At 45.6% G+C, this 23,789-nt stretch overlaps 11 protein-coding genes across 11 annotated transcripts; 6 read left to right on the plus strand and 5 right to left on the minus strand.

The window, feature by feature from the left end:
- Window positions 1-46: 46 nt before the first annotated feature.
- Window positions 47-2,163, minus strand: M431DRAFT_76416 (hypothetical protein; the record flags this gene model as incomplete). Its single annotated transcript, XM_024922463.1, has 4 exons — window positions 47-1,168; window positions 1,249-1,377; window positions 1,426-1,744; window positions 1,820-2,163. The coding sequence occupies 4 exons, from the start codon at window positions 2,161-2,163 to the stop codon at window positions 47-49; spliced, it is 1,914 nt and encodes a 637-aa protein (XP_024778959.1).
- Window positions 2,164-3,123: 960 nt separating this feature from the next.
- M431DRAFT_478377 (hypothetical protein) lies at window positions 3,124-4,326 on the plus strand (the record flags this gene model as incomplete). Its single annotated transcript, XM_024915662.1, has 5 exons — window positions 3,124-3,126; window positions 3,235-3,324; window positions 3,512-3,648; window positions 3,718-3,817; window positions 3,886-4,326. The coding sequence occupies 5 exons, from the start codon at window positions 3,124-3,126 to the stop codon at window positions 4,324-4,326; spliced, it is 771 nt and encodes a 256-aa protein (XP_024778960.1).
- A 720-nt stretch (window positions 4,327-5,046) lies between these two features.
- On the plus strand, window positions 5,047-5,733 carry M431DRAFT_75638 (hypothetical protein; the record flags this gene model as incomplete). Its single annotated transcript, XM_024922365.1, has 1 exon — window positions 5,047-5,733. The coding sequence occupies one exon, from the start codon at window positions 5,047-5,049 to the stop codon at window positions 5,731-5,733; it is 687 nt and encodes a 228-aa protein (XP_024778961.1).
- A 44-nt stretch (window positions 5,734-5,777) lies between these two features.
- M431DRAFT_74039 (hypothetical protein) lies at window positions 5,778-6,344 on the minus strand (the record flags this gene model as incomplete). The annotated part of the gene is made up of 1 exon (XM_024922184.1): window positions 5,778-6,344. The coding sequence occupies one exon, from the start codon at window positions 6,342-6,344 to the stop codon at window positions 5,778-5,780; it is 567 nt and encodes a 188-aa protein (XP_024778962.1).
- Window positions 6,345-6,732: 388 nt separating this feature from the next.
- M431DRAFT_516391 (hypothetical protein) lies at window positions 6,733-8,674 on the minus strand (the record flags this gene model as incomplete). The annotated part of the gene is made up of 4 exons (XM_024920306.1): window positions 6,733-7,335; window positions 7,408-7,779; window positions 7,833-8,375; window positions 8,567-8,674. The coding sequence occupies 4 exons, from the start codon at window positions 8,672-8,674 to the stop codon at window positions 6,733-6,735; spliced, it is 1,626 nt and encodes a 541-aa protein (XP_024778963.1).
- Window positions 8,675-10,917: 2,243 nt separating this feature from the next.
- M431DRAFT_490890 (hypothetical protein) lies at window positions 10,918-12,910 on the plus strand (the record flags this gene model as incomplete). The annotated part of the gene is made up of 4 exons (XM_024916847.1): window positions 10,918-11,949; window positions 12,007-12,278; window positions 12,339-12,586; window positions 12,642-12,910. The coding sequence occupies 4 exons, from the start codon at window positions 10,918-10,920 to the stop codon at window positions 12,908-12,910; spliced, it is 1,821 nt and encodes a 606-aa protein (XP_024778964.1).
- Window positions 12,911-13,858: 948 nt separating this feature from the next.
- M431DRAFT_504208 (hypothetical protein) lies at window positions 13,859-15,183 on the plus strand. The gene has a single exon (XM_024918432.1). The coding sequence runs from the start codon at window positions 14,169-14,171 to the stop codon at window positions 14,811-14,813; it is 645 nt and encodes a 214-aa protein (XP_024778965.1). The 5' UTR covers window positions 13,859-14,168; the 3' UTR covers window positions 14,814-15,183.
- On the minus strand, window positions 15,159-17,414 carry M431DRAFT_516394 (hypothetical protein; the record flags this gene model as incomplete). Its single annotated transcript, XM_024920307.1, has 7 exons — window positions 16,766-17,414; window positions 16,652-16,696; window positions 16,522-16,591; window positions 15,965-16,442; window positions 15,780-15,867; window positions 15,435-15,570; window positions 15,159-15,364 (listed from the first exon to the last, which is right to left on the minus strand). The coding sequence occupies exons 1-7, from the start codon at window positions 17,228-17,230 to the stop codon at window positions 15,159-15,161; spliced, it is 1,488 nt and encodes a 495-aa protein (XP_024778966.1). The 5' UTR covers window positions 17,231-17,414.
- Window positions 17,415-18,083: 669 nt separating this feature from the next.
- Window positions 18,084-19,677, plus strand: M431DRAFT_478384 (hypothetical protein; the record flags this gene model as incomplete). The annotated part of the gene is made up of 3 exons (XM_024915663.1): window positions 18,084-18,149; window positions 18,247-19,132; window positions 19,190-19,677. The coding sequence occupies 3 exons, from the start codon at window positions 18,084-18,086 to the stop codon at window positions 19,675-19,677; spliced, it is 1,440 nt and encodes a 479-aa protein (XP_024778967.1).
- Window positions 19,678-19,933: 256 nt separating this feature from the next.
- M431DRAFT_478385 (hypothetical protein) lies at window positions 19,934-21,130 on the minus strand (the record flags this gene model as incomplete). The annotated part of the gene is made up of 1 exon (XM_024915664.1): window positions 19,934-21,130. One exon carries the CDS (start codon window positions 21,128-21,130, stop codon window positions 19,934-19,936), a length of 1,197 nt encoding a protein of 398 aa, XP_024778968.1.
- Window positions 21,131-22,340: 1,210 nt separating this feature from the next.
- On the plus strand, window positions 22,341-23,780 carry M431DRAFT_490894 (hypothetical protein; the record flags this gene model as incomplete). Its single annotated transcript, XM_024916848.1, has 2 exons — window positions 22,341-22,471; window positions 22,511-23,780. 2 exons carry the CDS (start codon window positions 22,341-22,343, stop codon window positions 23,778-23,780), a joined length of 1,401 nt encoding a protein of 466 aa, XP_024778969.1.
- Between the last annotated feature and the right edge of the window lie 9 nt (window positions 23,781-23,789).

Genomic DNA, 23,789 nt, shown 5'->3' on the forward strand with positions numbered 1-23,789 from the left:
CTCAGCAAACAGAGCAGAGTCATGGCGAAGTAGGGGGGGCCCTGTATCAACGATATTTCCTACGTAACAGTTCCGCTGCCCCTTGGAATCTCGACTTAATCATGGTTTCACGTATAGCTAATGCGATGTCCTCGTTTCCTTCCGAAGGTCGAACATCATGCACACAATGAGTCAATCCCATGGCCGCAAGTGTGCTGAGCACAGAAGTCCGACTTTGCGGCAAATGAGATGTCAACCAATTCAAAATACGCAGTTGCGCTGAAAACCGAATGTCCCCAGGTAGAAGAATGTTTTGAAGAGAATCATTTCCAGTATTGGCTGCCCATGAGTGTTGGCCAAAACATGAGCAAGCGGCACCAGCAGCCGTAGTTGTAGCCGCAGAGCTATGACTGCGGTAACTCTCGTTATCACCGGAGGTAAAAGTAGGGGACTCGCAGATCCGAGCGGAGTTCAAGTTCCAAGATAAATGTCTTTCTACATATGGATCACGATCAGGAAAAATTTGACAGAGTCTTAGCGGCCCTGGGCTGTCATAGTAGCAACGGCACTGCGTGTAAAACGGGGAGTTATAAAAGTCGATAGACTCCGCAGATTCAGAAGCGCCTTTGAGATTTTTCCGAAGCCGATCGATCCATATGAGGGCCGTTATAAATAATGCGGCCTCCGTCATCAGACCGAATGTGGCTGTGTTCGGTTCGGGCTCGCCGTGATCAACTACTTTCACAAAAGGAATGTTCACGCCTGTCTGGTTGTCCATATTCAGGCCGTAGGCGTCAGGACCTTGCATACCAAAAATGCCAGGGCGGTAATAGTCGTCTTTTGCTCGAAATAGAGCCCATTGTAGAATTTGAGACACACTCGGGCCATTCATCGTCGACCATTCTCGTTGCCAGTTCTGAAGACAAGAAAAAACTTGTTCCAAGCGACATTGCAGATCGTGAACAGTGGTCAGAGTTTCTTTTCGCGGGATATTAAGTCCATTATACACCCACTGAGATCGCTTGTCGAGTATGTCATCGGTACTCTGAATGATTCCAGGAATATCAGAAACGATGTCGATGAGCTTGCTTGCGTTGGTTTTCATTTCTGGATGGAGCAGCCACGGAGTGGTCTTCCATTCATCCCTTTCTAAGAATGTCGCTTGACGTCGAACCAAAGCATTCGCAACCTATCGAGAGTCTCAGCCCTATATGTCCACTGGGCAGAGGAGTTCATGCTCGTCAATTGGAAAAGTGAGGACATAGATACCATTGTGAAGCGACAGGACTCATAAATTGACAAAAGAGAAGCATCGGCAAAGTGACAAGGGCCGCAATGCTGAAGGATGAAGGCTAATCCAGAGTGATGCGTAAATCGATGGTCATTTTCTACCGCAATCTGCCTGAGAGTCATTAAGAGGTCTTTGAACTGTGCGGGATGTCTTACGGAGTAAGACCCCATGATTGCAATTGGCTTAATAAGTCGTGCCAAGTCCGATTTTGTCGACGTGTCTAGCTTATGTTGGAGCTTTCGAAGAAGGGAACCATAGATTCGAGAAGCTGAGCGCTGTAGGGTGATAATTTTGTGATCACGACCAAAGATGCCGTAGGTTAGAGCTCGTAAGCTATCATAGCCAAGAGTATCATGCTCCTGGGCAAGATGTTGTCGCATTGGGGAATCTTGAAGCAGCATGCTGTGCATATTGATCCAGCCGTACGAGTCGAAGAAGTAGGAAAAGGTGACATGATCGAGAAATGGTTCTAGGCTCAGCCAAGATGGGAAAATCACTTCAGGTTGAACAAGAGCGCTCTTAGCCTCCTTCAACGGTGTGCTTTGGGACAAGCCTTCGTCACGCAGTGGATGATCAGCTGGCTCAGGTAGAGTGGATGTGGATGTGCAATCTTCGTTGACCGTCTTGTTGTGCCGTGATTCACTCCCACCACGGGTTTCTTGACCTAAACGGCATGGGTAAGAAGTCGCGTAATTAAGTTTTATAAACATCGCAGACGTTGACCCTTCCTCGCTCTGGTGAACGCCGTAGTTTTGTTGTCGAAAAACTTTTTCGTATCCCTGGCATTTATAGCCTGCCCGCTTGCATCGCGCACAGATAGGTTTGGCCTGATCACATCGAATCCGTCGCTGGCGGCACGTGTGACAGCCAAGGCTTGTAGGTTCTCTCCCCATTTTCGCTTGAGGTTCAATAGGACAATTTCCGAGCGAAGTATAGGTTGAGAAGATGGTTCTTTGAAGGACCCTATGGTTTCAATATGCATCAAATCCGGAGTGGAGATCTGCCGTCGCTGTGATCTCCTCAAAGGCCATGTCATTTGTGGCATTTCCGGGTTTAACGTTGAAACTATCATATTACAAGTCATCACGGGCTTAAGCGATATCCACTAATACTTACCGAAGTGACATTAAATAACTTATTAATTTATTTTGTGAATAGTTACTGTTATAGGAAGAGGAAAGGAAAAGTAGATTTGCCTATGAAGTACAGTAGAGTTTGGGGGAGAAGAGCCGAATTTCGTGGAGTTGAAGAGGAATAGCTATTGACTGCTGTGAAGGCCTTTTCAAGATTCGCATGTTTGCTTCGTTATATTGCCTATAGTCATGTAGAACGAGAAATATCCTGCAGTTGATAGCAATATGTACTCAACGACTCTGGGGTGATAGGTAGCCTTAGGTAATTGGGTAGCTCATTGCGTTCACGGTGTTGCCCTACGAGGTGACGCCGATGGACAGATGAAAGGTAACAGGTTATTCGTGAATAAAACAACCATATCTTTCATGCGTCTCGGCATTTCACCCGAAGTGGGTGATATCTCCTACCAAAGTTTAACAGGTTGATTCACGGTTGGACTGATAAGAGCGAGAGTCTTGTCGTAATGATCATAAGCCTTCGTGGAAAACGAAAACTTCCCTTCACGGTTAGTATAATGTACACCCTAGTCAGAGAGCTAAAAAGCAACTTGCGCTATAATTACCAGTCAACAGTAGCCCCATTTGTTTCTGTCAATGGAATGGCTTCAGGTCTCTCGGGTTGTAGTAGATGGTCTAGGTTGCTGCGGAATGAATTTATTCAAGGGTCGGTTTTGAAATGGAATCAAATACCGTGCATGGCTTTATACTGGATGAACTGTGATGGTATGTTGTCTTTTCATGCTGATTATAAATATAACCTCTATATCTGTTATTACTTGGTTGTGGCTTCAAATCCTCATCCTTCGAGCTATTTTATGAATCGTTGTACAGCAGTGTCAAGTCTCAGATGAAGATGTCGAACGTGTTAGAGACGACCGATCCGCAGGTTCAATCAGAGGATGGAACTTTAATATGGGCGGCGTCAGCTGGCTGCTCGGCAGACCAGGCACCAGTCATTATTTTTGCGCCGGGCTTCTCTAGTTCTAGCTTGACATTTCGGAAGCAATTCCAAGACGAAAACCTCCTTAGGAAGTATTGTCTGGCTAGTGATTTGGGAAATTTTCGAGGATCTTCATATCGTTACTGCTTGTAACTGAACTTGTAATAGGTTACCTACGAGCCTCGCGGGCAATGCAGATCGCAGCAGCCCCTAAGCGAGAGCGCATATTCGTCAGAGAAGAATGCCCAGGATTTTAAAGCGGTTTGCGATAGATATGGAGTGAAGACAGCAGTTTTGGCAGGATGGTAAGTTAGGCCCGACTATCATGGATTTGGTGTGAAATCGATGGAACTATGTGCTTACAACTAGTCAAGGAGCTATGGGGGCTTAATTGCAACGGATGCCTTTTCTCACTTGGGGCCAGGTTGGATCAGAGGGATAGTGTATCTGTTGGGGGTTCCTTGGAGATCTATGGTAAGGTCCAATGATTGCCCTCAATCTCAATTCCCAATCAAAGCTGACATCTGAAATGTGATCTTCAGCTCCCTGAAGTTCTTCATTCCGATGGAGTAAATGCTCTTCAACCGCTCATTGAAGGCGATGCAGAGGAAGTGGCGAAAAGTCTTTCATCTGTGCTAGATACATGCTTCCACTCATCCAGCATCAGTTCAATGAGCTACAGCGAACACTCAGCATTGGCAGGAGTAATCGCGCAACAAAATCCTACCGCAAGACGTCTTCTCATGAATGCAAGACATCAAGATCATACAAAGCTGCTTCAAGAAGCAAAGCACTTACCAACTATGCTTGTGATTGGTGAGTTTGACCGGCAAATATACTGGGGAAAACTGGACAGCTTCCTAAAGGGACATTTTCCTCTATACCGTTTGAGCCTCATTGAAGGCGTCGGACATTCAGCGTTTTGGGAAAAGCCCGAAGAAGTAAACCCATTGCTAGAGACATTTGTCGATGAGTGTAGATAATAATGAAAGTATGAGTTGCTGGTTTCACCAATTCTAAGCTGTTCACACGAGAGCAATAAATCGTTCATTGAGTACTTTGTCTCTTTTATTTTCTGGATACTGATAGTCATCATCATATTCCTTTAGTTTTTGGCGTATAATACCCGGGGTTCCGGTGAGTTGAATGGTTTTAAAAACATTGAGTATTCCGCTTCACTGGCAAGATGCTCCAAGTTGTCCAATTAGATAAACCAGTCCGCAGCACCTAGGCTCGTAGAGGGAATTTTTTGCGATTGAACTTTTGTTTTGCAATAGACGCCCTGGCACTGTGACGCTCTATTGCACATTACGCTTGTCCAATGTCCAGTTGAATGTGCTGCCTATGAATTGAATTTGTAATATGGACCGTTTACCTTTGAACCTACCCTGGCCACCTTTCCCTGTTAATGTTGGACTTGAGTAGCTTCCTATCCCAATGCAAGGGAATACACTAACAGGAGAACAAAATGTACCACTCGCGCTGTGACATTGCCAAATCGATGAAAAGGGTAGGTTTCCGCGATATGAGATTCCATTTACAAATTTACGTTATATGATGTGACAGGATATTCGAGTATATAAAGACGACTATGCCAAAGCCAGCTCACACTCATCAGTTGACTTGGACAACATAACGGAACGCACGATTTTCGCGCTACACTACCGAGAAGAATGAGCAGTTCGCTTGATATCGAAGCGAATATGAAACGACCTCTACGTCAATCTTTGAGAAGACTTGTGCCAGAGCACCCAGCGGCGTTGGCCGCATTGGATATCGCGCTCTCGTCCCTTCCACATTCGATTATAAACCACAGCTTTCGCGTTTTTCTGTATGCAAAAGCAATGAATGCCTCATCGAACGAAGAATCATTACCAACCAGCCCTGTGAAAACGATTCGAATCGCGGACCACGTCCTATTTGTCGCTTGCATATTGCACGATATTGGAATAACTGAAAAATACGATTCGATTGCGAGGCGCTTTGAAGTTACCAGCGCAGATGAAGCCGCGAATCTACTACGATCTAACGGTGTGGATGAGGATTCGATACGTGAAGCCTGGTTGGCAATTTCATTGCACTCAAGCCCTGGAATTGCTGAATATCTTCCAGGAACTGTGGGAGCAATGAGGAAAGCAATAATGGCAGAATTTGGAGCAATGGATGTTCCAGAGAATGAACTGGGCGAAGAAGAACGAGATCTGCTCCTACATGGACAAGATTTAGAAAGACTCGACATAGAAACGGAGTTGGGCGATGCGATTGTTCGACAATGCCGCAAATCACGCACAAAGGCTCCTTCGGCGTCGTGGCCCGGTGTAATGTTGAGGGCATTCGAACAGGACCCAGAGCACGTTGGGGCAAACAAGGCATTTTGGGATTGTTCTTGAGAGCAATCAACAGAGCTATTGGATGCACTCAACCCTCTATATTATCAAGTAGTATGGATAACCTTAGCTAGATGCTCATATATCTTTTGCGCAGCTCTTGTTGGTGTTATGTTTGTAATATCTAGTTCCAACTCATATGGCCCTCCAAAAGTATAGATATCCTCCTCTTGTCTAATTCTTTTCAATGCCTCTGGATCCGTCAGCTTAGTATTAAAGCCAGCGCCGCGCCCTTCACCCAGTACTCTTGTCACATTTTCCTCCAACTGGCAGCGTAGTACGATGGAAATGAATGGGACGCCTCTTTTATTGGCTGCATCTCTGTAATCTTCGGCACCCGTACTACCGATCAAGCTTGAAGATCGAGAATCGGTGAAAATCCAGGTGAATTGTTGTGTTGCCTCAGATGTGGCAATGGTATTGAGGATGTGGCGTCGAAAGCTCGTCCGTATGTCGTGATAGTGTGGTGAGCAGCGATCGACTAATGGGGCGACAGGATCGATAAATAAATGATTATGGTAAATCTTTGAACTGAGTATAAGTTTCTCAAGTTCCTTAGCGATGGTCAACTTGCCAACTCCTGGATATCCGTTGATATAAATGTATTGTGGCATGGTGGCAGAAGGAAAAGACTCTTTCTAATTCTGGTAAAATGGTTCCTGGCCATAGCACATAATTTTGATTGATAGAAATGTCCAAAACTAGCGAGCAGTGTCTATCAAAGAGACAGTCTGTTTCTTTTATCCTGAAGAATGTTGTTACGGTGGTACCACGCCACTGATAGTTTTGTCGATGACTCAAAGGCAAAAAGCGGCGTATCACAGGCTTTTTCTCGATACTGATAAAGTTTGGTATGAACTCTTCCATAAGAAACTAAAACCATCTCTATCGCTACCTCTACCTTTCACCTAAAATGCTATACCTGTGATCGCTTGCCTACACCTGGCGTAGAAAATCCAACAGATAAAAGATATACTTCGGTCACATACTAGACACACAGTTCTAACTGCTTGCGAAAGAACTCTTCGATCGCAACCATGCTCCGTATTTCCACAGCGCAAACATTCCGGCAATTCCCAAGCATGACAGACCAGCCAGCAGAGATACTCCGCCTCCAATCCCCAAATTCTCAAACATTGGTCTCGCAAAGAGTATACAGGCGACAGCAAATACAGACCGGCAGAGATCATTTGCTGCGAATAGAGAAGCGGCGTATTTCGGGTATGACATTGGCAGATAGACGAACACACTTTGGAAGATTAAGAAGTTAGATGTCACCAGAATCACAACTCCAATGAGACTGACAATCCAGTGAATGTTGCTCTGCACTGTCCATCCAAACATGAAATATCCGGCCGACAGAGTAATAACAGCGAAAAGCGCGGGAACTAGTCGGTGTTCTGGTGCGCGTGGACCGTTCTTCCGTATCTCGGGAAGTAGATAGCAAAACTGGTATGTGTAAAAAATACTTATTCCTATAAGGCAGGCAATACCAATTGTGAGGAAGCAAAGCCCAGTTTCACCAATGTTGAACCCATACACCTGAGGATATACCAATGGAAAAGCTTCGAAAAAGGAATAGTAAATGCCGTAGGTCAAGGAAGTCTATTACGTGTATTAGTCCCCGTTGCAAATGCAACACAGCGTATGAGAAGTTAGACTCAAACGTCGACTCACATATATGTTAGTAAAAAGAACGGCCGGATCTTTGATCATAATCTCCATCGGCTTGATGAGCGCATCCCAGACGACGTCTCCAGTTGTCAGTTGTGCTTGCGCAATCTCACTAGCCGCAAATATGTCTTTTCGGCCCGTGATCTTCCTCAACCTGGCGGCACGACGGTGAAGAATATTGTCAGCAGATGTTTCTGGCAATGTAAAGCTCAAGAACAAGATCAACGGTGCTGTCAGCCAAACTATCTCCCAAAGTCCCCATCGCCATCCTTTCGCTTGAACAGCAAAGCCGGCTACCACTGGTCCAATCGCGGGGCCCCAGAACCAGACCGCAGTCCAGCAAGAAAGGTAGATGGGAATTTGTAAAGCAGGATACTGTCAAGGACATGTCAGTCATTACACATTGTTTCATAAACTTTGCCACGTACAATATCTCCAACCGATGCTCCTCCATTTGCCAGACAAGGGCTTCCAAAAAACCCGGTGAGGAAACGCAGAACTAGCAAACCTGCGAAGTTCTTTACTATTGCAGTCGGAATCGATAGTATAACGAATAAGAAGAACGTAGGTATATACACCCAGTTTCGGCCCACGGACGCGATCTCGCTGAGCGGCGCGAATACCAAAGGTCCTATCCCATAACCCGCCACGTACACAGCGAGTCCGAGTGCTGCGGGAGTGGCGCCAACATGAAATTCTCGCATTATGTCTCCTTCTCCAGGGACGTACATGCTGGATGCTCCATACACTGCCATTGTGTACGCACACAGTTGAAAGAGAACGATCGCTTTCTTAAGCCCTGTCCAATTTTGAGGATTCTCGGGGTCTTCGTCTGAATACCACTCAACCACAAAATTGACGTCTTTTTCTTTGCCAGAGTTATTACCTTCAGCACTTTGTTCTGGTTTCAACATGGTGTTTTGGAGATTTTCCGTTGGTGCCATCATCGCATATTGATCGGTCGGCGCCATCTCTTCATCTGTTTGCGAGTGGTTTTGAGATTTGTTTCCCATCAATTGCGCATCATCCAAGTTTTGTCTTTTGTTGTCCACCAATGTATCTGCAGGACTTGAGTGTTTGGAAATTGGTCTCAAAGTCCGCACCTATATAGGATCATTCGCATCAGTAAGCTGCTCTCGACAATGATTCCTATCAGCTGTACCATTGTATGTTTATCTGTCCCTGCTTTTTCTTCGCTGTAGAGCAAAATCTTATCGTTTGTGAGACGCCGAATAATCTGGCCCATCACCGAATCTCTGAAGAGCTCCATAATGCCTAAGTTATCGTATAATGAAAAACCAAAGTTAGATTATCGACAATGTTAGTTTGATCATGGAAACCCTTGAGCAGTTGTGTAAGAGTTTGATATGCTCGAGAAGATTCCAACCTTTTAATGTCAAAGAGAGCAGACACTTTCGTCCTAAACTCAGCGTGACGGATGTCAGTACCCACGAGCGATTTGCGCTCTCGCAGAGAACTGCTCGATTCAATCGGCTTCGAAGGATCCATTGGCAGAAAATTAATAATTCAAAGTCAGACTTGTGACAAATGACCTTAGGAATTCACTACAAAACTAAGAAAATAAAGCACACGTTGTGAAAACTGTTGGCCCTATCACCGCTCAATTACTCTCATGGCTAGGTAGAGGACCAATTGGTCAGCCTAAGTGCCGGTCGCAGAAAAATTCCCTATTGAGCACTCTATCTGCTGAAGGCTATAATTAATGCCGGGCGAAGGTCTTGTCAAGGTCCACTTAGGTCAGAATGTAAAGCCATCCTTAAATTCCGGCCCACTGCTATGCGGATAGTTCCGAGACCAATTCGTTTCCTGCATCTTCAAATGAGTGAGTGCATTACATATAGCCATACTCTACATACAATGATGAGCTCAATGTTGCCGTCACAACAATTTCGCGAAACAGTAAATTCGGTTATCCACCCGCTTCTGGCAGTAGACAAAAGGAAGATGGAGCTGTCTAGTCGAGGAGTTCTGTTGTCACTGCTTTCGTTCATGAATTACTGCGCGCCTGCTTCAGAGGGGAGAATGGAGTGCAATAAACGTCTAAAAGCATTAAAGCCATTGATGATAATATACGTACACATGTGTGTTAAGCATGAACAAGTAAATGTGATTACAAAACAAAATATCGCGGAAGAGGTAGACTTAAAAAGATATGGAAGGTCTTGATTGTAACAGAGGAAGATTACATGTTATTCTTGGATCATCCTGTCCGCGACAAGCCAAGCGCAGCCAACAAATTGACCGCTTGTTTGGCATTTTCCCTGCTAGGTAGGTTCTTATTCCATATCACCTGAACGGCATTCAATTGTTTATTTTCTAGTGAAGCGATAGAGGCAAATACCTTTGTTGGTTCATCTGGTGTTACGGTGCAGTCTTCGTTGTTTGGGCTTGGAATCTGGAACTTTACATTGTATGGCACTGTCTTATATTCTGCTGAGAAGTTTGGGCGTGGGAGGCGGGCCTTGTAAGACGAATGTCAGTCATAAAATAAACCGCGCGTAGATGGGATTCCTAGTACCATCTCGGCAAAAGGCGATTGGCGGAGATGCCTCATTTTCTGTGAGGCCAGTGCTATTGGTAAACCGCCAAGCCAGGATTTGCCGCCAATGATGAATGCAGTACTTGCCTCCATTCAGAGTCGCTGTGCTCAATAAATACCATCGAGATAGAGCCCCGCTGAACCGCTTATAGCGAACTAAGGCGGGGAAATTTGCGAGAAGAGCCATACAACCGCTGCCATGATCCTCACTGCAACTCAGCCATCATCCAGCATCGTTTCAATCTGCAAGCAAGAAATTTACGGGAGACATTCCGAAGAGATCACTGCTATAATTTGACACCCCTCTGGAGTATGCGCGTCTAGTGTGAGCCGTACTGTCACTGCTCCCAAGGCTATGTATGCAGCTCTCTCCATTGTTTCAATGGAGAACAACACAAGGCAGCAGCCAAGATGTTGAAAGAATCGAGTCCAAGAAGTGATTTTTATTTTCGCTCATAAGATGAAGGTATTCCTCTAACTATTCGCAATTGTAACTTCAATAGGCGTCAAGTTTGGCTTTCTCGTTTCCCACGGAATGCCACAGACTGACCGCTAGAACTCTACGGCTAAGGTTCATGCAATTGCATCCTTAAGGCGGCCTGTTGCCTTCTTTACGCACGAATGAAGATGTTCAACGTGTATAACGCCCCTTGATTCAACCACCCCATCGCCGATTTACCTTCCATTTAATTGGCATCGCGATGGGCTGCGCATATACGCACCTACGCAACAAGGTATGCGCAGATGCGCGGAAGCGCAGCAGCAATTCTGAGAATGGGTCCAGAGCGTGCGCACCTGCGCGAGAAGGCCGCGGATGATTAAAACGATGCCTTATTTCGCCTTTGCAATTCTGAAGGTTCCATTCTATCCTTTCAAAGCCATCACGAGGCTACGATACCGAACTCTGCCCTTCTTTTCACCAAATCCCACGATCATCGTGTCTACAGAACACAATGGATGATCAGCCTCCAGGCTCTGCGAGGCCTGGCGATGCTCAAGGCCAGCCTCGCGATGACAGGCCGGGGCTCGGCCGCTGGTTAGCTCAGCAACCAAGAGAAGACAGCGTACCGTTCACATTCGAATGGAGAGAGACACAAGAGACTTTGACCGAAGAAACTCGGTCAGAAGGGCAGACTAAGGATGACGATACATCTGTTGATTGTCTTCATCATGTTGCTGGTTGTCAAGTTACCGATGAGAAGAATTGGTCTTTGGCGAACCGCATCCCTCTATGCCATCATGAAAACACCAAAGGAGACTGCGGTCAAACATCCAGCAATGCACACGATACCAGCCAATCAGAGGATGTTTTTACACACCAGCAGCAAGAACATCTGAGGCATGTGCTATTTCCGTCCTCTGGACAAGAAATATTAGAACTGCCGTTTAATCAGGCTTCCATGCCTTCGAACTCTCCGGAGACAATTCATTACTCCGGAATCTCTTATGGAGCCATTCAACAAAACCATGATGCCGATCAATGGCTAGAGACTCCAGATGCAACATGTATCCACAAGATGACAGATGATAGGAGACGTGCCTTCTTCCAACTTTATGGCGAGGTGCAGCAAGAGCTATCTACCATTGACAATGCTTCGGGGAGCCAACAACCTTTTGCGCCCGAGAATTCGGAATTCAATAATTTATATCCCTCTCACGATTACTCTATGGATGACACCTTTACCACACATACAACCGAGAGTTGTTTCAGTCACCCAGACACTAATCAGTTCGGGGGCTACACACTACCTCGTCACCCCGTTCTAGTTCCTTCTCATTCTTCCAAGAATCCTTCTCTTAGAAAACAATTGGGATATGGTTCGCCGACTATCCCAAGTTACTCATCCGATACTCATTCTAGAGCAATGGATGACGTATCTTCAGAAATGACTTTTTCCACCGCCCCCACCACTAATAAAAGCCTCCATCGCAATCATTTTGGGTCTTATAATCTCGAGCCTGCACAGTTTTTGCTTTCAAATATGGTCAATGAGTTTGCATATTTCTTCAGCATTTGATGCATTCACTGACTTTGAAACCAGGCAAATTTCACCAAACTTGCTTCGGATAATTTAGAAACACAAAGTCATGGTAGCGGGGGTCCTGCTTACCATGCAGCGAAGAGAATAAGACCCAGCCAATATAGCACCAGTGGAAGAAAGAGTAAAAAGCGACGCGTGTGCAAGACCGATGAAGATGGGCATGACTTAGATGCTTATAACTGCCCATTTTATCTGCAAAATCCATCAGATTACGGGGAGGGTAACTGGGAACTCTGCGCGAAGAGACGTTGGAAGACATACCAAAGAATGAGGTTAGCATATCATCATCTACCAGCGTCGGCCAGCATTATGCCAAATACTAATTCTTGCAGAGAACATCTACTTCGCAAACACATACTTCCGGCCATTCTATGTGAGAAATGCTTTGAAGAGTTCGAAGATGGTGACAGCTTACGAGAGCACTGTGAATCGCAGTGTGAAAGAAAAGCGCATTCTCCCTATCTGAGTACGGAACAGCAGAGCCAATTGCAAACACGGATTAAGGGGGGTATGAAAGAAGCCGAGAAAATGGAACAGATGTATCAAATTTTCTCCATTAATGGAGCTTTTCCTAGCCCAGGCGAGTGCTTCTAGTTCACTAAAGTTGGCTAACTGCTAACTCATATGACATGTAGAAAGAAGCAGGCAAATCAGAGTTGAAATGTTGCTACGTTCAGCTATTGCAGCCTCTTTGATATCACCTGGAGACATTGAACGCATTACGAATGATACTCTTCAAGCGATACAGAGAGCTAGGTCCACAGTTGGAATTGAGCTTGAGTATAATCCTCCAGGATGCGATGGATTCGAGAATGCGCTAGCAGTCTCAAGCGACATAACTGAGCATGCACCTGCTGACATTGAGCATAATGGCGATAGTCGGTTCCTACATCTGGGAAACTGACAAGTACACTATTGGACTTTGGTGGGATGCATAGAGACAAGGGTATGACAGCGATACGAATAGTGATAATGATGGTCAGATATAAATTGGACACAGCTTACACTCACAGTTCTTATGGTAGATGTTTCTGCTATATTTGATGGATGTTTTTAATTTTTTGATGATATAGCTTATGGCTCAACGCTCTCTCTGGTGTGTATCTCGTTACGGATCACATCTTGACACAGAATTCTCAGGATTTGCAAGTACCAAGAATCAATTGGCATGTAGCTGGACATACCACTGAATTTTGATGGCTTTAATAATTGAGTGAGCATACAAAGCTTGTTGAAGAGAAAACCTTGGAGCATTCGCTACAAATCACGATCCCAATTAAGTTCAGGGTAAGCCGAGGAGTTAGCCGCAAAGTAGAAGGGGCTGCACTGCTCTATTAATATCCATACTTTCCTGATGAAGCAATTAAAACTTGGTGTCAAGCGGATGCACTGACTTTAGGCGACTGTAATATGTAGTGGTTTTACTCGCACTCGAAGTTTTTCTCGTGTTCCGCCAAGTCTCGCTCGCGGCAGGTGACTGAGTTTTGGATGTACCCAACGCAGGGACACGATCGTTACACTTTTGGATGACCTAGAGTTTGGACTATCTGCATTCAATCCGAATTTATGACGTATCGCAATAACATAGTGCATCTGCAATGTATTTGACCGATTGAATGCAATGCTCCATAGGGCATCTTGTCCCAATTCTTGGTGGAGTTGGTCCAATACGAACAGGAAGGGAGATAAAGGTACGTACCCAAGTGCCCAGGTACGTACCTCTTCTAGTTCCCGCTTTAGGACCCCCACTGAGACCCCACTTGCCAAATACGGTAGGCAGCTCTGAATGGAAATTTCGAGAAAGCTCCGGCACTGTCCAGCCAATTCTACACATTACGAGCAGTATCGTGATGAAGTCGTGATGAAGTCGCGATGATCTCACCACAGCTTCCAGAATACTCCAAGACTCCGTTTCCAGTATGCCGACGAAGATTCAAGAATCATCTTTGTTTACACTCCTCCAACTATAAAGAAGTCGTTCTAATCCTCCATCGTCTGTCCTCTTCTGTCACAACACAAGACACAAACAAATCAACACACACAACAAACACTCTTACAACGCGCTCACACAACCAAGTCTCAAAAGACTACACCTCTTTCTAAACCAATCATCAACCATCAACAAACAAACAATCACCAAGCCTCTCATCTCATCATCCAAAATGGCCTTTCTTCAGCGCAACTTTTACACTCCCGAGACCTCTTTCACTCCTCTCTTCCGCCTTCTTGAGGACTTCGACAACTACTCCCGCCAAGGCAACGACAACCAGCGTACCAGCCGCCGCACTATCGCTCATTGGCAGCCCAAGTTTGACGTCCGCGAGACGGGCGAAGCTTACGAACTCCATGGCGAGCTCCCTGGAATGAAGAAGCAGGATGTCCACATCGAGTTTACCGACCCTCAATCGATTGTCATCCGCGGCAAAGTTGAGCGCACCTACACAGCCGGTACCCCACCTGCTGGTGCTCTCGAAGACTCCTCCAAGAGCGGCGCCATCACTGAGTCTGGCGAGCACGAGCGCCCCAAGTCTCCTCACCAGGCTACTGTCGAGGACGAAAACGAGGCTGGAAACACCACCGCCCCTGCCGAAGGCGAGGTGGTCAAGGCCGACTCCTCCAAGAAGCAACCTACCGACTCCGCCAAATATTGGCTCACCGAGCGAAGCATCGGCGAGTTTTCTCGCACTTTCAACTTTCCCGCTCGTGTCAACCAGGATGGTGTGACGGCCAGCTTTACAGACGGCATCCTCAACGTTGTCGTTCCCAAGGCGGCCAAACATGAGCCTCGCCGAATCAACGTGCTCTAAAGCACTACCAAAACAAATTTCTTCTCTAATACCATTTTCTACTTTCCTTTGTCGACGAGCATATCATTAAACAATCATTTCGGAGATGACAAAATTGCATGGAAGGGGCGTTTTGAATTTGAGCTATATGGTGAAGATCTCTCCTTAAGGGTGTGGAAACAGCAAGTGATGGAGTGTGAGTTGTAAAAGCGTTGAAACTTTATACCTTCATTTAAGTTTTACAATCTAAACATAGTCAACTAATACAATACATTTGATAATATACAAAATTCTCTTGACTCTCAGTGACGCAAAAATTTAGACTGGTGCATATCTAGGTGCGACAAAAGACGCTTCGGATTAGAATTACTCAACGATGTTAATCGCCGCTTTTCCAACTTCTCTATCTTGATAAAAGATCCGAAATGCCAAGTGACCAACTTCGTCATCCAATCGGATGTTCAGAGTCAGCGGAAGCAAATAATATGTGGTACCATGCTTTTTAACGTGCTTCAGCTCATTTTTGTCAAGGCCGTCTAACGTAGCCACCACTTCGCCGACCTTTTCGATTCCTACGCGCGCAAAAGATCAGTGATTTGCATATTATGTAAAAGGGACGGTTAAAGGAAAGGCTCTGCGTACGTTCATTCTCAATAGTTTCGGGAGCGTCATCCAAGTTACAAGAATATAAAGTGTACCTCTGCCTTGTTGGTACGTTGTCTTCGAAGTGTGAGAGAAAATCGGAGTTAATTTCAGTTTCGTAATCAATAAGTTCGCCCTGTTTACAGTATAAGTAGGCCATTAAGAGGAATAAGACAGGATGAGAAGACTCGAAGTGCTAAGGCTGTCAATATTGCTTACCTTGCCGACATCCCATTGCATGAATCCCGTTAAATATTCGACGTTAGCTACCTGCTCCGTCCATACGAATCTCTTTTGTTCATCAAACCCTGCGTGGGCAGATGGATCGTATTCGAGGCTCGCAACGAAACCATAATGTCTTCGGCACTTCTTTTGCCTCACAATGGAACCTTCTAATCCGCGTAAAACCGCTCCACAAACCACAGCTGACCACCTGGGTAATGAGTTGGTTAACACATTCAGTCATTGTCTTTGTGATTATGTAGATCGGGTAGGTAACATGTCAGAATTTGCTCTTCAGGTCCACTTACGCGCCAGTGATCGGTGTCGTTAGCCTTATTCCTCTATCTTGGCACCACTCTGTCAATTGTTCTTTCAAGTATGGTGATGATCCAAAGCCACCAACTAGAACAATGGTTTCAATGGGCCGCTCTTTCTTCAATTTGATTTGGTTCACCTGCTCTTCCACTAGGCGAATGATCATATTGATGACTGGGTCAAAGAGCATTTTGTAATCTTCTTGGGTCAGAAGAACAGATGAAGACCGTCTCTCATAGTACTTCTCCATCGAAGAGCTGATTTTGAGGCCTGGCATGTGGAGCATCAAACGATGTGCACGTTTGCTCGGCGTCTTCTTGCTGAAATCTTTCTTCTTGAGCTCGAACTGGTCCATAAAGCTACTACCGGGACCTATTTCTTCTGGCTCAAGTGATGTAAAAGCATCGCCAAAGCGGTCTGCCATTAGCTTGAATAAGTTCCTGTCCACAAATGTTCCACCACATTTACCCGCTGCATAGGAGTAAGTAGGTTAACTTTGTATACCATTCTGATTTTACTCTACAGATGGGTTTCAAGCAATAAAACTCACCAACGCCGACCGCAATTTCCCGAAGTTCCAAGGTTGGTCGAGTCTCCTCCACTTCATAAGTAGTGATATCCTAGGCAATTTATTAGCTTTGACAATCAAACGATATATCGCATATGAGAGTGAAAAATACCACCGTGCCTCCTCCACAGTCACAAACCATTACACCGGTATTCGGCTGTGTAAATGTAAGCAAATGCATCGCCCAATTGTAACAGGAACTTCGACGGTATGCATATATACGCACCTTGACAAAACTTTCCAGACGATGTAGGCTGGACTTCAATGCAAGCTGAGCTGCTGCCTCCGGTTCAGAAATAAGCATAATCTTATCCATGCGCCGTGCAGCGAATCCTGCGTCTCTTGCTGCTGATTTTGTGAGCAGCTTTGCTTTCTCGCTCCAGGATGCTGGAACTGTAAGCCAAAACTCAATTGGTAGATCTTCCATCTTGTGAGAGCCGAGGTGTTCTTTGACGGCATCGTCAAACATAGCCTTCATGCCTCTGAGGTACTCTGTGGCAACGTCTTTGGCTGATCGGCCTTTGGGCAGCTGCATGATGTCCATACCGCCCGGTAGGTAAAGATCAGGATCATCATATTCAGACACCAAAGAGGATTTATCGAGAAGAAGTTTTGTCCAGGCGTACGTTTTCATACCAGGTTCTACCTGATAGCCCCATGCGTTATCATCCAGCTCCGGATTTTCATCCATGAAAGCAACTCTTGTCGGTGCCTTCACGCAGTGCTCAGCACCATGTGAGGATGAACCGGGGTACTTGGTCCATGGAAATATGTCTTTGAAGTCGGTCGCATTAGAAAGTGCAAAGCTGAGGCCTGAGTACGTGGTTCCATAGTCAATGCCCACAATCAGCTTAGTTCTTTTAGCAATGAAGTCCATAGTTGTTTTGTTTAGTCGATAGGTATCGAAATCAAAAAGCAACATAAGTCAGTCTTGGAGAGTTTATCTTATGGGCAGATAGCACACGTACGGGGCATTAGAAATTTCGGCCTGTCTTGGTAGGCCTCCAATGTTATGTGTTGGCGCTACATGAAACTGTCAAAGACGAGGCATATTATTCACAGCCTCGTTACGGCAGATAGTCTTAAGGCATATCGAAAGGCATACTGAGCTGATCACAAGCTTGCGCATGCATACGCGCCGGCCATATTTGCAGACCTACAGGATGCCAACAAGTCGTATCCAACACTCATTTGGCAGCGTAAATGAGAAAGCCGCTGCACATTTGTTTCAATTGGCCTGACGACGGTGTGATGGATATTAAAACAGTTAGGACTTTTTTTAGAATGAACTTACCTCAGTATTACAATATGTCTGTTGTTAGTTTCTCACTGTTGTCTACATACCAATTGTTGCTAGTTTGGGCTCATTTCAAGGATTTCAAATTTCTTCTTCTCCAACCTTGTTTATGCTCAGTCTCTGTCATCCTAACAGCATTGCAAGATTAGAATCTTAATTGTAGCACGCATATCTCATCGCAAAACGTTCGTTATACTGCCCTAGGTAGTGCTCACATTATAATCGCACAGCAGCATCTCCTTACGAAATGATGGAAGCAGAGCCACAGAGGCGCTTTGAAAGAGTCCTTACTGGAAAATACAATAGAGACGAGGTATTCCACACTATCTTTTCTTTTCCCTCTCTTCCACCCTTCTTTCACTCGGTATCAATAGGTTAATCAGCTGCTTATGACTCTTTTGATCCAATAGAGAAGATATAGCATGCAGGAACAAAAGCGATACTACAATGACTACACAGTTCCACCTATATCGAGGGACCACTTAAATCTGGAAGAGACGGCCGATGGAAGATATAGGCAGCCTCGCCCAAACAACTTATCGCAAAATACTAGTACAGTCGCGAATTTTCTGAATGTTAAACCAAGCAAATGGAGCACTTTGAGTACCATTTTTGGAAGGGCAACGCAACTGTTGTCACCCGGAGATTCTATTAGGTCACGGCAGAAGGATCAGAAACGCCATACAGAAGCATCTGCTTCAAGACCAGGTCCAAGATCAAGCTCCACTCCCTACGAAGAAGCCAAGCTAGAATCAAACGAACTACAAGAGATAAGACATCGCGCTCTATATCTAGAGAATACTGTGACAAAATTGACAAAAGATCTTCAAAAGGCGCACGAAGAGGTGGCTGTTCTTACGAAAGCTGTTACAGAGAATGAGACTATCATCACCCGGGCCCATGCAACTGCCATCTCCACGCTAGCGGACAATGTTTCGAGAAAAATAACCGACGATATGATCAGAGAAGAGCTCAATAAGTTCTTACAAACCGATGTCCTCTCTTGGTGTGCCGATTTGTGCACAGAGAGGATTCTTGATGAAGATGCGGCCTTATCTAAGCTTCTCCAAGTCGGTCTCATTAACAATAGCGAGAGCTATTTGAAAAGTGCAGAATACCTCAAGTTCACCGTAAATACGCCTGACGGGAGCGGTCCCTTCCTGCTACTGAAGGCTGCCTTAGTCCACAGACTCTGCTACTTGTATTTGTGTGATGCCTACTTCTTGGCAGAAGCATTACACATGAATACCAATAGCCGCTCTAACTTGTACCAGCTTGAGAAAAACTTTGGTCAAAGTACGTATTATGCGTGTCCATTGATCAAGTTCTAGTACTAACACGCATGGTACACAGCACAACCAAATGCAGTAATCGATTGGAGGATTCAGACTATTGAGTGCCTGGAAAGATCAGTACCAATAATGAATGAATATTTGCAGAGAGAAGCTCAAAGATTTGTGGAAAACTACGAGTTCTTACTTTCTGAGACATATGACCATGAGGCCCACCAAGATCTGGTACAGATATTTGCTAGCTTTGCTAGTCTGGCACTCAAACTGTGGAAAACGCGGACCAACATCAAATGGTATGGCTTAAATAGCTTTGGGAAACGACACTTTCAACCCGGTGATCCGTGGATAGAAGTTAAACAGTCGTTGACGTCAAGAATGGGTGGGCAGTTAAACGGCCGCCCGATTGGACTTTTCATTCATCCAACAATTACGTCTCAATCACCATCAAAGAATGATAAAGTGGAAGAGGTGGTTTGGCTCAAAGCCCTTGCTTGGGTTTCTGATAAAGACGAGCCAATGGACCGGGAGGAAATGGCACAAGCTTACTGACAGACAATATGGTGCGTGTATGGTTCATATATGCCTGCGGCTATATTCCTGGGGGTTGGTCTCTGCGGCATTTGGAATGTGTATAGAATGGTATACAGAGATATTAAAGACATAAAATCGAGAATCTATATTCCGTGAAGGCGGCAAACGTTTATACCAACAGGATGTAGCGAGAGGCAAGTAGTGTCATGCGGAAAAAGAAGGATTACATTCACATCTATGTAGTATCCAAAGTATTGCGTGTCAAATATTCTCGTTAGTCCCCATTCTGGAAAGCCCTCGAGACTGCCAAACTGACAATAGGATAAGACATGATCTTATCATGTAGCCCCCATGTTGTGATGGCTTCTCTAAGGCTTCCCTTCTGCGTCTCTTGATTCACGACCCAACCTCCAGCCTGTAAATCCGATTTTGAGGCTAGCTTTTCCCTCTCAAGTTCCTCATAGCTTATTCCATGAGGCAGGGATGCATTAACAGCGTGCCAGTATAATAAGTCACTGTGTTCCCAAGGAATGTCATAGTCATCCTCTGCGTGGATAATGGTAATGTCGTACCGTGCCGAGTCATCGGAAGACATCTCACAGAATCGTATCAACTCTGCGAGCTTATTCTTAGTAGGCCACTTGGCAATAATAAACCGATTAAAGAAGTCCAGAAGCCAGGGGAAACGAGCAATGGGATCAAGCAGTGGAATTGTACTCCCAATCCGGTACGTAGCCGTCAGGAGCTCAACATCTGCAAACGGTGCCACGAGGACCATCCCCGAGAAGAATATTGGCCGGTCGACTTGGGTAGCTAAATGATGAGCCAAGGAAACGCTAACAGCCGTGCCGAGCGACTGCGCGAAAAGTACTATGCGTGATGGCGGTATTCCAGCCACTTCTACTGCCCACTTGACCAAAGTGAGAGCATCGGTCAACAGACCCTGTTCTGATGGGGATCCAGAGCTCATCCCAAAGCCACGATAATCGATGGCGACTGTGTGGATCTTGTCTTGGTTGAGTGCAGACATGGCCCGGTAACTTTGAGGCCGCCAGCCAGACCCTAGTGTGCCTGCCGCTCCATGAAAGTAGAGGACAAGTAGAGACTCTGGATCATCCCTCAACAACTTGAATCCCAGCCGAGAAGTGATGTCGAGCGCAATACCAGCAGGCTCTGCTATAAGCTCCTTCTCATACGCTTGATAAAGCCCAGGTGGGAGGATATGCCAGGCATGCAGCGTTTCTCCATCGCTAGTATCTAGAGTGAAAGGCGTGACTTGGTTGTGAAGGAAGCCCCATTGCTCGGGGATGGTTACATCTTGGCCCCAGGTCAAGGTGACTTTGTTTAGATATATGGCCTGGTTCTGACAGGCGGGAATAGTCAAAACACCAAGAAAGAGGAAATATCCCACTGTTGATGCGAGAAGCGCATAAACGCCAGACCGCACCACTGTGCCGATTTCGTAGCTCATCGTCTTTTGCTTTTTCCCGCAAGGAGCGAGTTTGAAGTCTTTTGGCGTTTCAGTGTATTTTTTGATCGTTGAAGCATTCAGGGCCACAACCAGTGATTTCACTCGGGAGTGAGAGGTCACGGTCTTGGGCAAAAGTGAAATAAAGCGAGGCAGTTTGTTGACGCCGTGCGCAAGGCTGGCGCGTCATGAGGCATAATCTTGATGAGATCAAATTAGGAACACCGAACAGCACTACTCAAGCGCCCGCTTGTTCCCCTGACTGTGGCGCGATGCAACCGCTGTTTAGCGGCCACAGAAGCAGCTAAAGCCACGGAGCCTAGCCTGATTAAATGAGTGAGAACCAACATTAACTTTGTCGTACTACTTACACTTGAGTTATCGTCGTTCTGTAACTGGGCCAGTGATACTGTTCATGCAGTATATTTCAGGTTTTAGTTATAGTAAAAATGGAGTATATCTACATGTAATAATTATTTATTCCACGGATTGCTCAGTAGAGTTGGTAGCCGAATCAACAGCCCAAAGGTGTGCCTTGGAAAGATAAATGTTGGACCAACAGATAGACAATGGTCCCCTCATCTTCCCATGTGGGGGGAGGCTATTGCAGCAGAATATCTTCGGACGCCCAACACGTATCTCATTGATTAGTTCTCATGAATCCTCTATCGCCGCTGTTACCAGCCACCACCCAACATGTTGTTCTGTACCTCAAATGTAGTGGTGTAGCCTGTATGACAAGGCCACCACATAACTAACATCCAATAAGATGCTAAATACAAAGACCTTCCACACCACCAATGCTCTTTGTTTTTGATACTGTATTGCCTAGACGGCCTGTCGGTAGCCGATAGTTGGCAAGCTGAAGCTTGGGCATCCGAAAATACTTGGGATGGCCACTCATCAAAATCTCTTAGGATTTTACGAGAAGGCTCTAAATTGAGAAGCTGTTGGTTTCAGAATATGTACTACAAAGTGAGGGCGATATTGAGTACAGGTCGTGCAGTTGGGATGGAGGGATACCAGAAGGATGTATCTGATGATTCAGGACAGAACATACCGACTATGTATATATATGTATATGCACTCTCTATTGAAATGAGTAGCGAAGTAAAAAGTTTTTTGTTAATTGATATGCGATATATTCTCACTATTGCCTTTTATTTGTTTAAACTCTTCAGCGGCCTTCTATTGTTATTCTCTTCTGCCCATCATGATAACCCCCCCTGCTATTTCGCTCGTTCTATTTATCTTCCTTCACGCGGCTGGCGCCGCTCCGACTACGCATTTGTCAAACATTACAAGCTCTATTAATGCAACCCTTCAAGATCAAATCGTCTCCCAGTATACGCTTGTGGCTGCTCTGGATGGCAAAATATCCAGATGGGTCGGAGCACCCAACATCCGTGGCACTTGGGACATTGTGTGGACCTGCTTTGCGACTATTTTTGTCTGCACATACACACTTCTTTGCCTGAATTTGCCAGCACCAAGTGATTCCACATTGGTCTTGGTTCGTCGGCGTGTTCTTTGGATGGTTCTTGCTATAATTGGACCCGAGATAGTTCTAAGTTATGCTGCTGGACAGTGGAGCCGGGCCAAGCAAGCAGTCAAGTCTTTTACCAAGTCGGGCCATAAGACGTTCAATATGCGACTGGCCTTTTTCGCAGATATGGGAGGGTTTATGCTACACCCTAAAGGCCATACCACGTTCGATCCGTTTCCTCTCAACGCGAAACAGCTACACTGGCTCGTCATACACGGACATGTCGACTATCCCGATGTGGATCACTTGAAGGAGATTTGGGACAAATCTAAGCAAGACCAGCTTGCCAAGATCATAACGGCTTTCCAAATTGGCTACTTTGTTCTCCAATGCATCGGGCGGGCGACGCAGCGACTCACAATCACAACACTGGAGCTCAACACTTTAGCTATTGTTGTATGCTCGCTGATGACATCCTTCACTTGGCAACATAAGCCTTCAAACGTTCACACCCCGATTCCTCTATACACAAGGGCCACAATTGAAGTTCTCAATAACAACGAATCATGGCGAAATACCCCACTGGACTTCATCGATGTTAATGGGCCTGGCTGGTCCATGAATGTGCAACCTTTCATGAACATGCCAGTGATCCCGACGCAGAGACCAATCCAGCGTATTCCTAACGATCGATTTCCTATGAATCCTTATGGGCTTCAAGAGTATTGTGTATGCTTTGCAACACTACTATTTACGGGAATTCACGTGGCAGGCTGCGGCTTTTCATTCCCCACCATTACGGAAAAGATCATGTGGCAGACAGCTAGCTGGCTCCTATTTGCAGTCACGGGCATTTTCTGGATTTTCGAGACTATGGCATCTTGGACGCGACTTGGCCGCTGGAAATGGCTGTACTTATGGGTAACGGACCGAAAGAAGCTACCAGACTTTGAGGCAATCAAAAGGGAGGAACAGCAGAAGAGAGAAGCGAGTTATGAGTGGACTGAGCTCCCACTTCCTTGGGAATTTTGGACGATTATGCCTGTTGCCATCGTGTATGGCATCGCGAGGATGTATCTCATAGTTGAGGCCTTTCTGGAGTTTCGAAGAGTGGATGCCGCCGCGTTTCTCGAAGTGAACTGGGCCAGTTTCATACCGCACATTTAAAATTTCATT

This window comes from Trichoderma harzianum (genome assembly GCF_003025095.1).
Source record: "Trichoderma harzianum CBS 226.95 unplaced genomic scaffold M431scaffold_2, whole genome shotgun sequence".
NCBI lineage: Eukaryota > Fungi > Ascomycota > Sordariomycetes > Hypocreales > Hypocreaceae > Trichoderma > Trichoderma harzianum.